The sequence below is a fragment of the Chlorocebus sabaeus genome, chromosome 11, assembly GCF_047675955.1.
Source record: "Chlorocebus sabaeus isolate Y175 chromosome 11, mChlSab1.0.hap1, whole genome shotgun sequence".
Lineage (NCBI taxonomy): Eukaryota > Metazoa > Chordata > Mammalia > Primates > Cercopithecidae > Chlorocebus > Chlorocebus sabaeus.
Window position 1 is genome coordinate 15,274,612 of NC_132914.1, and position 13,796 is coordinate 15,288,407.

The 13,796-nt window shown below is 39.7% G+C and overlaps 2 protein-coding genes across 13 annotated transcripts in view; one reads left to right on the forward strand and one right to left on the reverse strand.

The window, feature by feature from the left end:
* ATF7IP (activating transcription factor 7 interacting protein) overlaps nucleotides 1–5,784 on the forward strand; it is a 134,597-nt gene extending 128,813 nt beyond the window's left edge. For all 12 annotated transcript variants that reach the window (XM_007967736.3, XM_007967732.3, XM_007967730.3 and 9 more), the window contains one exon: nucleotides 521–5,784. In XM_007967736.3, coding sequence (XP_007965927.2) covers nucleotides 521–940 — 420 coding nt within the window. In that variant the 3' untranslated portion in view covers nucleotides 941–5,784. The remainder of the gene's footprint in view (nucleotides 1–520) is intronic.
* A 712-nt stretch (nucleotides 5,785–6,496) lies between these two features.
* Nucleotides 6,497–13,796, reverse strand: part of PLBD1 (phospholipase B domain containing 1) — a 69,249-nt gene continuing 61,949 nt past the window's right edge. Inside the window, exons 9-11 of the mRNA XM_007967737.3 lie at nucleotides 9,651–9,836; nucleotides 8,906–9,012; nucleotides 6,497–6,789 (exon numbers count right to left, since the gene is read on the reverse strand). Coding sequence (XP_007965928.2) covers nucleotides 6,607–6,789; nucleotides 8,906–9,012; nucleotides 9,651–9,836 — 476 coding nt within the window. The 3' untranslated portion in view covers nucleotides 6,497–6,606. The remainder of the gene's footprint in view (nucleotides 6,790–8,905; nucleotides 9,013–9,650; nucleotides 9,837–13,796) is intronic.

Sequence of the window (13,796 nt, forward strand, 5' to 3'; positions counted from 1 at the left end):
CCAAGAATATAGTACACATTCAGTGTTAATACGCTTATTTATAAGAATATGCTGTTGTCTTATATTGCAAAATAACTTAAAAACGAAAGTATAGTTGTATTCTCCAATTTTATATGATCTTGATTGCCATACATGATATTTAAAAATGTTATATCATACTGAAGTGGTAATCTGTAACATAGATAATTCAATCATAAATTATCTTGTTAGAAGTAGATCATTATTTCCGTGTTCCTCAAAATGATGTTCCATCAGCAGGGGCTTTTTATTTCCTAAGAACAACTCAAAATATTTTAGGTCTAGGAAGTAGAGCAGGAATAACCTCAGCATCATTGTTTGTGGCATCATTCATTACAAAACCCCAAATAGAACTTGCCAAATTTGATATGGTATTTGGTATTTCCTAGAATTCTTGATGTAAAATGATATCTCTATGTATGTTCTCTAAGGTGTTTTAATTCTAACATTCTAAAATGTTCTTTTTGCGATCGTTATAAATCAGTGTGACTTGTTTTTTTAGGAGCCGCCACGCCCTGTGCACCCAGCACCCTTACCAGAAGCTCCGCAACCACAGCGTGTGCCCCCAGAAGCTGCCAGCACATCTCTGCCTCAGAAGCCACACTTAAAGTTAGCACGAGTTCAGAGTCAAAATGGCATAGTGCTGTCATGGAGTGTCCTGGAGGTGGATCGAAGCTGTGCCACTGTTGATAGCTACCATCTCTATGCTTACCATGAGGAACCTAGTGCCACTGTGCCCTCACAATGGAAAAAGATAGGGGAAGTCAAGGCACTTCCCTTGCCCATGGCATGTACTCTCACCCAGTTTGTATCTGGTAGCAAATACTACTTTGCAGTACGAGCCAAGGATATTTATGGACGTTTTGGGCCTTTCTGTGATCCTCAGTCAACAGATGTGATCTCTTCTACCCAGAGCAGTTAAACCTTGGAGCCTTTATATTTTCCTCTTTTAAAATTTCCACCTTTTGGTCTTGTTTTTAATCTTGTGCATGATACCCCATGTAAAATCCACCTTGTGCAAGATTCCTTGGACAGATGTGTGTATACACTACATTTGTTTATAACCAGAAGCAAAATAAACTCAGCCCACAAAGCTAGAATCTTTTCCTGGACAGTTTAGGCTTTGGGGTTTGGAAATGTAAATGTGTACCTTGCTTTAGTTTTGAGGCTGGGGAATATGTGTGGGTGTTTATGTGTGTTTTTCCCTATGTATGTGTTACTGCATTGGAGTCTCCCATTTTTATTCTCAAATTTACCTCTTAAAGTACGAAGTAGTAGATCAAAGGATCTGAGATGTGTAACTGGCATGATTCTGCTTTTAAAGGATCTGTAGGATCATTTTAATTAAATGGTTTAAACAGAATCAAAACAAAACCCAAAGAAATGAATTAAAAACAAAATGGCTAAATAGTTTAAAATAGGTTGATTCGAACACAGGAAAGGATCTATTTGTTGTTTCTTTTGTCTGGTCTCCTAAGTTGTTAATTAGGTTAAAAAAGATCTGCAATGGCCCCCTCCCTTTCCTGATCTGGCTTTTACATTTATTTTGTGCCTTAAAGATTAACTATAAAAATAAACATGGCCAAAAATAAACAAACATGGCCATATGTCCATGGTTGCTTACTCTTCCCTTGCAGCCTTTTTACCCTTGATTTCTTGCACACCTCCTCAAGTAATATTTTTATTTTATTTTTTTTTTAGATGGAGTTTCGCTCTTGTTGCCCAGGCTAGAGTGCAGTGGCACAGTCTCAGCTCACTGCAACCTCCACCTCCTGGGTTCAGGCAATTCTCCTGTCTCAGCCCGAGAGTAGCTGGGGTTACAGGCGCCTGTCACCATGCCCGGCTAATTTTTGTATTTTTAGTAGAGATGGGGTTTCACCATGTTGGCCAGGCTGGTCTCAAACTCCTGACCTGAGGTGATCCACCTGCCTTGGCCTCCCAAAGTGCTGGAATTACTGTTGTGAGCCACCGTGCCCAGCCTACTCAAGTGATTTTTAAACCAAGGTGTCTGTGTGTACATAGAGGTATTTGTACACACACGCACACATGCGCATGCACAGTCTCATCGTAGCCGGGCATGGTGATGGCATCACATTTAACTCCAAAAATTTGACGTGCTATTTTCTTCTAAAACTGTAGATGCTTTTATTTTTGGTCACTATTAAACTTTGTGTAAAGTGGACCAAGAGAAAACCATATTGTGGAAGAAAATTTTTCACGTTTTAGTATCCGTGTTGCACAATGTGTTAGAGATTATGAAAATGATTCTAGTTCAGTTTATTACCCAAAGCTATCACCCAATACTAATTCGTTAGTATTCTTTCAAAGGAAGCAAATAGAAAGATTCACAATATAGAATGAGCTAAAATATCAAGGAGAAAGTTTCATTTCCTCTTTATTCTCACATCGTCCTTCCTGTTTTAACCTTTTAACTTTGTTTTGATGGTGCCAAGTTGAGTCTGATGTACCCATTGTTAGCTTTGGATAGAATTTAAAGTATATCCCAAAATTAGCCGGGCATGTTGGTGCATGCCTGTAACCCCAGCTGCTCAGAAGGCAAGGAGAATCGCTTGAACCCGGGAGGCGGAGGTTGCAATGAGCTGAAATTGCACCGTTGCACTTCAGCCTGGGAGACAAGAGCGAAACTCTGTCTCAAAAAAAAAGAATTTATATTCTTTGAGGTCATTTTATGTAACAATTAGATATAACCTCCTGTGTATCTCTCTGTTCCTCTTCGAAGTTATTAAAATTCAGCTTAGGTCATGGATTTTTAATATGAGGGCCAGCTGTACTGGTGTCAGGTAGGTGTTTTGAGTGTAGATAGTTTAGGACTGGAGGGCTGGGTTAAGTTTTAGGAGTGAGAATGTGCTTGAGAATATTTTGAAAGGAATTTATGAAGTTTGTGAAATAACTTACAAGTCCTCTTCCTTTGCAATATTTGAATTCCATTTTTCTACCTTCTCAAAATAGTCATTCATTTTTCCTAGAATTGCAGGAGGGAACTCTCTCTTTTATTAATGTTGTTTGTTTGCAACTTTGATGGCTTATAATAGGAAATTTTCTAGTTGTAAAGAAAACTCTTTAGAGACTTTTGACTGGTCAGTATACTATCATCTGAGGTGTAAGATTTGATTCATGATGAAGAAAGCCTATAGATTGCCAAAAAATTAATGCTCCAAACCTCCTTTCACTCTCAGAAAATGAGACCACAAAGGAGTATGCTATAAATCAAATTTGCCAACCAACTATGTAGATATTACTCATTCTAGGACTAATGATGATGCTAAAGAAGTTGCCATTGTTATGGCAATGAAAATTTTAAAAGGAAGGAGTCGGTGATCTTCTAGATGTATATGAACACCTGTCTATATCTGCATGTGTATGTTTTGACCTGCAGTGGTTGCAGTGTTGATTATGTGTTCAAGATTATTCCTGTCTACAAAATTGAAGGCCCTTGTTCAAATTGTTCTTTATTGGGTGTTTTTATGGTCACGTGGTTAGTTTTTTTACATAACCTACAAAAGGTTCTCTTGATGAACATTTTTATTTATATTTGCTAATTTTTTTTAAAAAAAAGCTTTCATAGCATTATTTAATCAGATGAAGAAAGCCCAGTAGAATTTTCTTAAAAAAATTCATTATCCTAGCCTATATTGTTTTCTGTCAAAGGAAAACAAATTCTCAAATAGCAATTCTAAAAACAGATTTACTAAAGTAAAATAATTACTTAAAATGTTTTATTCCAGTTGGAAGGAAGGTACAGGGAGAGATCACAATTATTTAGGGGAAAAGTATATTATAAGATGGTGTACTCAAATTAGCCTACCATGGCACGTAGGGGCAGCAGCTATATTAGATTTACTAGAGGTGCTAGGTTAGAACACTAGGCTTTTATTGAGGCAGGTTTTAATATTGATAGATGCTTTTTGTTTGGTTTGCTGCTTCTGGGAGAGAGAATGGAGGACTTGAGTAGTAAGTAGCTACTGATAACAGACTTTCTAGTAGCAGTTTCCACTCCGCAGTTAACTTTTTAGTTTCATAGTATCTTTTCACAAAGTATTACAAATAAGCTAGATTCTCCCATTTTGGGAATGCAAGTTTTACTACATTTTTAGCCTGGCAATATTTGTGTAGGTATTGCCTTATTGGAAATTCTGGAAACCTGATACTGCAACCTGCAATGTAGGATGTTTGTATGGCATTTAAAGATAACGGTGATGTTTATTATTCTATACTTTGCATTCTGTGAGAGTAATTTTCACTGTCTTAAGTGTAAGCCTCTTCTAAAAATCCTGTTCTTGCTAAGAAATTTATAAATTACATACAAAGACATCTGTTGTTAACAGTTAATTTTATGAGGTAACTATATCCTTGTATTTCTCTGGATTCATTTTTTAAAAATATGCAGAATACTGCATACTGTTTAACATAGTATATACATTTATGAGAGAAGTGGAGAGCTTTCTTCCTTGAAAAGTCGGTATTCGTTGAGATATCATTTGCCTCACAGAGAGGTGTTCCCCACTCCCATCCCCATTGCCAGATAATAAATACTTTGAAAAAGTGACCTAAAACAGCTTAAATCTTAGGTGCATCTATCTGCAGACCTCCTTAAGTAGGCTGCGTCTTACAGTTCTCTTACTGCATTGGGTAAGTGTTAACTTTGTTGTTTGTTCTTTTGCTTTAAATATTCTCCAAATTACCATTTATGCAACAAGGTCAGGGTTAATACTGCATGGTATTCATTTATCTTGTTTCATGAACTTTCCAGTACTGTACAAGGTTAACAAAGTAATGCCTGTGGTATCCTCATCTCTCACTTTTTTACACTGTGATCTTAGCACAGTAAGGTACTGCAAAGACCTTCCTTCCAAATGTTCTCCTTGACTTTACTTCTTGGGCCAATTCAGTATCCTCAACATCTATGATTTTGTTGTTTTATCACTGACCTGTGGTTGGCCTGTTTTATCCTAATTTCCAGAAAAATCAAGTCGTAGTATTTGCAATATCAAATAACTGTCTAAAACCAATGTGTGATTCTACCTTCCTTATTATTTTTACTGGGCAAATGTGCCCTATTTTTTTTTTTTTTTTTTTTTTAACTTTTGGGACACACACACAAATCAGCAATTCTCATGAAGCGTTTGTTAGCGTGGCAGACTTGTCTAATTCCTGAAACTCATTCATCCCCTTGAGCCAGCCAATGGGGAGGAATAGGATAATGTAAACACATGTTTTGTTTTCTCATTTTCAAATAATTTACCATGTTAAAATAAACTTTTGTTTTTTATTTGTAGAGTCAGCTAAGTACCCATATTTAAATGCTGTCTTTATCATTTTTTTGAGGTTTTTGTTTTTGTCTGTTTCTTTGTTTTGTTTTTGTAAATAAGGTAACTGGGCAATCAAACACCTTTTGGGGATTCTGGCTTTAGTATTTTATCAGCCATTTCAAAATTAAATATAAAAATCCTTTGTAAGTAACTTGCATCCTAATTTTTCTTTATTGCAGTTGAAAGTGTAAATAATAAGACAATGTAAGTAAGACCTTCCTAATGTCTAATACAAACTGGGCTGTAGCAAGTGGCCCTATTTTTATTAGAGTTTTGAAGGTTTGTATGTGTGTGTGTGTGTGTGTGCGCGCGCGTGTGTGTGTTTTTCTTTTTTAAATGTATAGTAGAGTGGTGTCTGTATAAGTGTTAACTGTAGTGGGGTTTTGTCCAGCAAGCCTGAAATTTATACTTTGAAATAAAACTACTGGGTTTTTAACATTCTGAGTACTCTGTTTAATTCTGGTTATTCACCCTTGTGGCTTTTTTCTTTCTTTTTTAAGAATCTTCCACCTTGTTTATAGTCACCCATTACATACTGTATGGTATGACTTATTTAACCTACTTCGCAATTCCATGGCACTCAGATCACATGTAACTCTCCAATTTTGAAAGAAAGTTGCTATGCAGGGTTGCTGCCAGCTTGTATAGGTGCTTTTGGCTTATAGGAGGCAACAGTAAGGTTTACTATGTTGTATGCCTAACCTACACCACAAAAGGACTCAACTGATGCCTGTTAATGACCGGAAAAATCAGTAACTAAATCACTAACTACTACTAGAGGTTCCTTTGAAAACGAAGCTCCAGCGTCCCCTAGGGTTTTGTCATTAGGCATATTCATCCAGGGAAACGGGAAAGAGCATAGGAGTACAGATTCGTATGGGCCGGGCATTCGTCTCAGGTTCCAGTGGCTAGAATTGTCATGTGGCACAACTCTCTGAGGGACACTGGGAGATGTGGTCTGTGTGAGCAGGCATGAAAGGAGAATATGAATTCTGCTGAATGAAGGAGCAGTTTCTGCCACACCCTCTTGTGTATTAGCATGTATACTGAAGCTCAGTGTTATTTATATATATAACATTTCTTCTACAGTGCTATACCGTATAGCGAGTGCTTGCTGTAAAAACAACAAAGTCAGTGGAAAACGAAAGTGACAAACGAATTTAATATATTTTATTGCATAATTCTGATGGGAAAAACATAGCTAAAATAGTGCCTTTGGTTTCTTATTTACAGCCTTCTAGTCTGTCATCTCCCTCCTTCATTTTATGTCACGTTTCAAAATTGGTTTCATGGTAATAAAATCAAAGTTGTAGACCTCTGGCATGCCCTGATGTAGAGTTTTGTTGAAACGGTTCCAGTGAAAAACAGGGAGGCCACCTTGTACTGTGGGGCCACTTATGGCATAGGATGTGTACTGAGATGCTAGGTAGATATCTGCCACCTGGAAAGAGAGAGGAGGAGGACATTTTAGAAAAATCATTTGGCAAAAAATTAAATCCATGGCCTTTCCCACTCCCCCAACTACCAAAGTCATAATATTAGCTTTTTTTTTTTTTTTTTTTTTGAGACGGAGTTTCGCTCTTGTTGCCCAGGCAGGAGTACAGTGGCACAAGGTCAGCTCACTGCAACCTCTGCCTCCCAGGTTCAGCAGAGATGGGTTTTGCCTTGTTGGTCAAGCTGGTCTCGAACTCCTGATCTCAGGTGATTCACCTGCCTCAGCCTCCCAAAGTGCTGGGATTACAGGCATGAGCCACTGCGCCAGGCTGCCTTCTTTAAAACAAAATTTTCTTGCCATTTTTCACACTGTCTTTATATGATATAGTCTTCTGTATACATTTGGCATCAAATATCTATCAACTAGAAGTGTGTGAAATGAACAGTGTAGCCAAAAGCAAGCTATGAAGTCAGATTACTCATTCAGAATTCTAGCTCCAAAGCTCATTTAAAGATCACTTAACCCCTCTATGAGTCAGTGTTCGCCTTTGTAAAAAGGGCTGATAACCCTACTTCATAGAGTTGGCATGAGGATTAATGCAAGCAATGCTCAAAGCAATGCCTAGAACAGATGAAGTCCTCAGAAGAAGTTGTTACTAATCAGGGTGGTAACAAGAGTCTTAAAGTAGATGGAGCTCACTGTCAAAAATTGAGGGCCATGGTTCTCAAAAACACCTAACCACTGACTAGCAGTGGATCCTAATCTTAGAGGGGAAAGAGAATCTCTTCTGATTTTCCCCATAAAGAGAGAAATTATATTTTTAAAGAATATCCTTCAACAGAAACTTTTTGATAAAAACAATTGTAGGCCTCTGTCTCCAGAAGTGAGATTTGGTAGAGGGAAGCTTGGCTTGAGTTCTCCCAGGCAAGGCAGCACAGGTGATTTTCTTGGTGTATTCTGTGATAGATACAAACTTCACACATTTGACTGAATGTCTGCAAATACCATTTTTAAAAAGGAATACAAAAAGCATTCATAGGGGTTTCATCTGTGCCAGCTTCTCTACAGCTACCTTTTTTTTTTTTTTTTTTTTTTTATGTTAACATTGAGAATCATTACGGTTAAAAGCTTTGCCTTCATCACACAGCTAAAAAGAAGGTTGAGCTGGAACTCAAGATACTTTAAAGCATTTCCTGTTTAGGTATTAGGCTGATAGAGAATAATGTATAACTGGGGTCAGCATTCCTATAATTTTTTGAGCCAAAGACAGAATACACAGTTTACCCTGACAGGTTTCTTCCAGAATTTAGGACAGATGATGAAATGAAAAGATATACACCCAAGCCAAGACTACAAAAGGATGTAGTAGCATGATTCTGCCAACCAAATGCCTCATACCCTCAGACATCCCAAATCCAGTGGTGAGCAGGTAAATTTTTAACAACCATCTTTCTGAGGAAAAAAGTTCCTGATTTCCATAATGTAAATACTTTCACTTGACTGGTTTCAAACTATCAACATGATGTCAACTAACAATTGGTTCCTGCCTGTCTATGAGCTGGCTTTAGCACACCACTGCAAACCTACTTATTACTTATATTTTGAGACACATTACAGCATTTATCAATTCTAACACTGAAAAACCTCTGTGCTTTAGGCATCTTGTCCAAACTTGCTCCTTCAGCTAAATTCGATTCATGTTTAATATGGAATCACACTGCTTGAATAATATGTTCTTTGGACTTTGGGCCAGTCTGGTAAAACTTAAGACAACAATATCGTCATTATGGCTGTACACATTTACAAATAACTCAACACTGTTCTAAACATTTTACAGAGATGAGAGGCTTATTCTTCAGAACACCGTATGAGGTTAAGTACTGTTATATCCATTTTACAGATGAAGAAACAGACATGACGGAATTATGTGATTTACTACTAAATGGCAGAGCAGCGACTTGAAGTTAGATAACAGGACCTACCACCAGAATCTCTGAAAGAGCTGATTCCTGGGTTAAGTTTATGGTTAGAGCCATTACTGTGCTTCCTGCCTGTGCAACTTTGCCTTTGGAGAGGCCTGTGTGCTGGTGGGAATTACATTCAAAAGCCAATAGCATGTTACCTTCGTGTCATAACAACCTCCGGGACTTGGGTTAGGTGAGTTCAGGTCCTCACGGCAGCAGATGGTATTACAGGGGTCACCCTTACTGTAAGGATCCTTCTTATAATCTAGGAAACAGAGAGAGATGGGGAAGAGAGTGAGTATTGGCTATTCGGAGACACACTTCTCCACAGTAAGGTTTTGGGGCCTGTTAACGCCTAGATAATCAGAGAGTGTACCCCCACAGGCCTCCTCAGCCCAGCCTGCTTCCAGATAGAGACATCTGCCTTGGCTTGTGAGGAAGGAGTAAGTCCTTGGCCCCAGGCCCAGCCTGCTCTTAAGAACCTTACACAGTGAAAAATGGATGGGAGAGAGAACCAGATAAATGTGCATCAGTTGTTTGACTTTGATGCTGTTCATTAAAAAAATGAGGTATTTATGAACAATTTTTGTTTTATTAGCTGCTGTTATCCTCGGAAGGAAACTTGTGTTTGGAGAAAAATTTTAAATGACCCTGTATGAGTTATTTCTTCTGTGTCTCACAGATGACTTTTTTCAATTAAAAAATGTATAGACTCTTCTCTTTCATTTTATAAAGGAGGCCAAAGCTCTATTTATTGAGTATAAAATGTATAATATTAGTTAAATACTTAAATAACTTCTTGTAATTTCTTCTAGTACAGAGATGATAAACTTACATGGATTCTTTATCCATAGGGAAGAAAAGGAGTTTTGAAGAATGATTCTTGAGAAATATGCTACGTACTGTTGTATCGCATGATATATTTCATGGATGCCATATCAGTCACTTTCCCTTGGTCACGCCGGAAGATTTTGGCTCGTGGAGCTAAATCATAAGAGTAGTCCAAGCCCAGCTTCTGAACTAACAGTGGATAGCCACTCCAGTTGTAGATCTTTTCATGGAAAGGAATATTGTAGGAGGGCCAATATCCTGATTTGGAATGGAAGGGAAGTAAGGGAGGGATTGACAGGAAAGGAGACAGAAAAGGAGAGAGAGCAAAAGAAATGTTATCCATGTTCATTTATTTTGAAAATGGGCATAGGTGTTTCATTACAAAATAAGGTATAGAAAATAAAGCTTTTTGCATGCGAACCCTGGCAGCCAAACAGCCTTTTAAATTTCCTAAATCAGCACACATCTAGATTATTTCATTAGGGGAAGAAAAGCATCAGAATTCTCTGGTTTTCACCCAAAATTATTAATCTCTAAGCCAAAAAAAACCATATTCTTTATAGAGCAAAATAAAGTATAATGCAAGGCAACCTGGGGAGCTCATCCAAGTGGATTTAGTTACTGAAATGCCAAGAAATGGCTGTTCACAATGTGGCCCTATAAAGGAAGATGTCAAATGGTAATCATGAGGCCGTGGAATAACATAGCACTGGGAATAGAAAGCCTGAATTCTAGGCTCAGGGCTTAAGAAGTAGGTCTTAGGCAACTTCATTTGTTTTGTTTTGTTTCTGTTTTTTTGAAAGACGTCAATGGGGAGGGAGAGGAGAAGTCCGTCATGTGAGGGGATTGGGGATGATCTTGTAGGTTACATTAGGTTTTTAATTCCTTTGACTCTAAACATTTATAAAGGCTCAGCTTCATTCAAAGCTTCAGAGTGTGTGAAGGCCACATAGCCTACTAGTCACCGAGCACCAAATATGTGACACAGCTCTCTCTGGTAAAAGCAGAATTTCAGAAACATCCTAGATTACACTGGCCTGGGTTATTGCCTACAGAACGGTCAAGGAATGTCTCCACCATTCAGGGTTCTCTCCCACCTCCACATTCTCTCCTGGCCCTTGTCTGCCTTTCTCCTTTGTATTGTTGTACAGCACCTCCTCTTTGGGGGTGAGGTTACGGAGACAAAAAGTAAATGATAAGACATTCAGCCTTGCTAATTCTGAGAGCCAGCATCAGAAGAACTGAGATATGGATGACATTGAAATTATAGAAGAAAAATAGATTTGTTGCTAAAACATATCTAGGTTATATAGACTCAGGAATTTGATTGCCTGGATTTGAAGCCTGGTTCTGCCATTATTAAGTATGTGACCTTGAACAAATTGCTTATCCTCCTCTGTGCCTCAGTTTCTTCATCTTCATTAAGTATTCAGCATTAAGCATCTTCATAAGCATGAAATGCATTCAGATGGAGTGCTTAATTATAGTATCTAATACTTGGTAAACATTAGATTATTATTATATTTCTCTTTGTGAAAACGGCTCAAATGAATAATAAAAATGTCTGCTTTATACTTCACATTTCATGAAGCTTCATGATTTAAAACAGAGCAACTTGGCCTGGTGCAGTGACTTACACCTGTAATCCCAGCACTTTGGGAGGCTGAAGCAGGTGGATTGCTTGAGTTCTTAAGTTCAAGACCAGGCTGGACAATATGGCAAGACCCTGCCTCTTTAATAAAATATGAAAAAAATAGCCAGGCATTGGGGTGCACACCTGTGGTCCCAGCGACTCGGGAGGCTGAGGCCCGAGAACCGCTTGAACCCGAGAGGCGAAGGTTGCAGGGAGCCGAGATCACGCAGCTGCCCTCTAGCCTGGATGACAAAGCGAGACCCTATCTCAAAATAAAAAAATAAAATAGGGCGACTTGTTTAATCTCACAACAACCTGATGATGTGTAAGTATTATCATCCCTTTTTTGAACAGAAGAAACAAAGAGTTTCAGAGAGGTCAGATGTCTTCCTTGCCTCATAAAACCTGACTGAATACAGGCCTTCTAACTAAAACATCCAGGGCTTCTATCACCATACCACAGTTGCTTAACTACGCTAGGAGGTGTGCCCACCCCCCACCCCGACCCCCACCCCCCGCCTTTTTAATGGCTATATGATATCAATTATTTGTTTGGGCAAAACACATGTTTCTTTCTGAGCTTTTCTTTACTCACAGTAAAATGGAAACAATAACACTTATGTGGTAGTATGTTACAAACATCAAACAAGAGAACTTAAGTACGGGCGCGGTGGCTCACGCCTGTAATCCCAGCACTTTGGGAGGCCGAGACGGGCGGATCACAAGGTCAGGAGATCGAGACCATCCTGGCGAACACGGTGAAACCCCGTCTCTACTAAAAAATACAAAAAACTAGCCGGGCCAGGTGGCGGGCGCCTGTAGTCCCAGCTACTCGGGAGGCTGAGGCAGGAGAATGGCGTAAACCCAGGAGGCGGAGCTTGTAGTGAGCCGAGTTCGTGCCACTGCACTCCAGCCTGGGCGACAGAGCAAAGACTCCGTCTCAAAAAAAAAAAAAAAAAAGGGGCCGGGCGCGGTGGCTCACGCCTGTAATCCCAGCACTTTGGGAGGCCGAGGCGGGCGGATCACAAGGTCAGGAGATCGAGACCATGGTGAAACCCCGTCTCTACTAAAAATAGAAAAAATTAGCCGGGCGCAGTGGCGGGCGCCTGTAGTCCCAGCTACTCAGGAGGCTGAGGCAGGAGAACGGCGTGAACCCGGGAGGCGGAGCTTGCAGTGAGCCGAGATTGCGCCACAGCACTCCAGCCTGGGCGACAGAGCGAGACTCCGTCTCAAAAAAAAAAAAAAAAAAAGAGAACTTAAGTAAAAGGCCCGGAAGAGTGTCTACAATGCAGTAGGTACTCTGAATTTAACTCTCTGTTCTTCTCTGGCCAAAAAAAAAAATATATATATATATATATATATAGAGAGAGAGAGAGAGAGAGAGAGAGGTATATCATCATCAACTCTTTTTAGTCTTAGGGAGTTTCAAGGGGTCTAGCAATGGGACCGCAGAGAACCAAGTCTACCATTCTGTTAGCAACTGTCCAAAGAAGAAAAGACTACTTTAGCAAGCATCTCTCTCTTGAGGCCTGCTATTCTTTTCAGGCTCTTAGGAGCTGGAGGGACCAGCTGAGTTATCTGTTTTGAACAGCTCTGTGCTAACCAGTAACCACCTAATGATTTCACTTCTTGGATGGATTTTCCTAACCAGCAAAGAAGGGAGGTCCACTGCTTGGTAGTATATGAACTGCTTGACAATGAAAACTCCCACCTTAAAAATTGGTGTTATGCATAAGTCTTAGTGCATTTAGTTGGTGTGAACCTTTCTCCACTGATGAGGCTCACTCTAGGCATCACTACAAAGTCAATTTGGTGACCTGGAAAACGGAGGACCGGGTCCTGATCCCTAGGGCCAACACTTTATCTCCGTTCTGTCTCTCTTCATCTGCCAGCTGATCTGCTGCAATAGTCTTCTGACTAGTCTCCTTTCTTCCCACCCAGTCTACTCTTCCTTCCCCTGACTAGTCTCCTTTCTTCCCACCCAGTCTACTCTTCCTTCTCCTGACTAGTCTCCTTTCTTCCCACCCAGTCTACTCTTCCTTCTCCTAACTAGTCTCCTTTCTTCCCACCCAGTCTACTCTTCCTTCTCCTAACTAGTCTCCTTTCTTCCCACCCAGTCTACTCTTCCTTCCCCTGACTAGTCTCCTTTCTTCCCACCCAGTCTACTCTTCCTTCCCCTGACTAGTCTCCTTTCTTCCCACCCAGTCTACTCTTCCTTCTCCTAACTAGTCTCCTTTCTTCCCACCCAGTCTACTCTTCCTTCTCCTAACTAGTCTCCTTTCTTCCCACCCAGTCTACTCTTCCTTCTCCTAACTAGTCTCCTTTCTTCCCACCCAGTCTACTCTTCCTTCTCCTAACTAGTCTCCTTTCTTCCCACCCAGTCTACTCTTCCTTCTCCTAACTAGTCTCCTTTCTTCCCACCCAGTCTACTCTTCCTTCCCCTGACTAGTCTCCTTTCTTCCCACCCAGTCTACTCTCCCTTGTCAGGAACTCCCAATTTCTAAAACATAAAGGCTGAACTGCCCAATAGGATATTTAAGGCTAACATTTTCTCTCAATCTATCTACTTATCTTAATTGATTCTC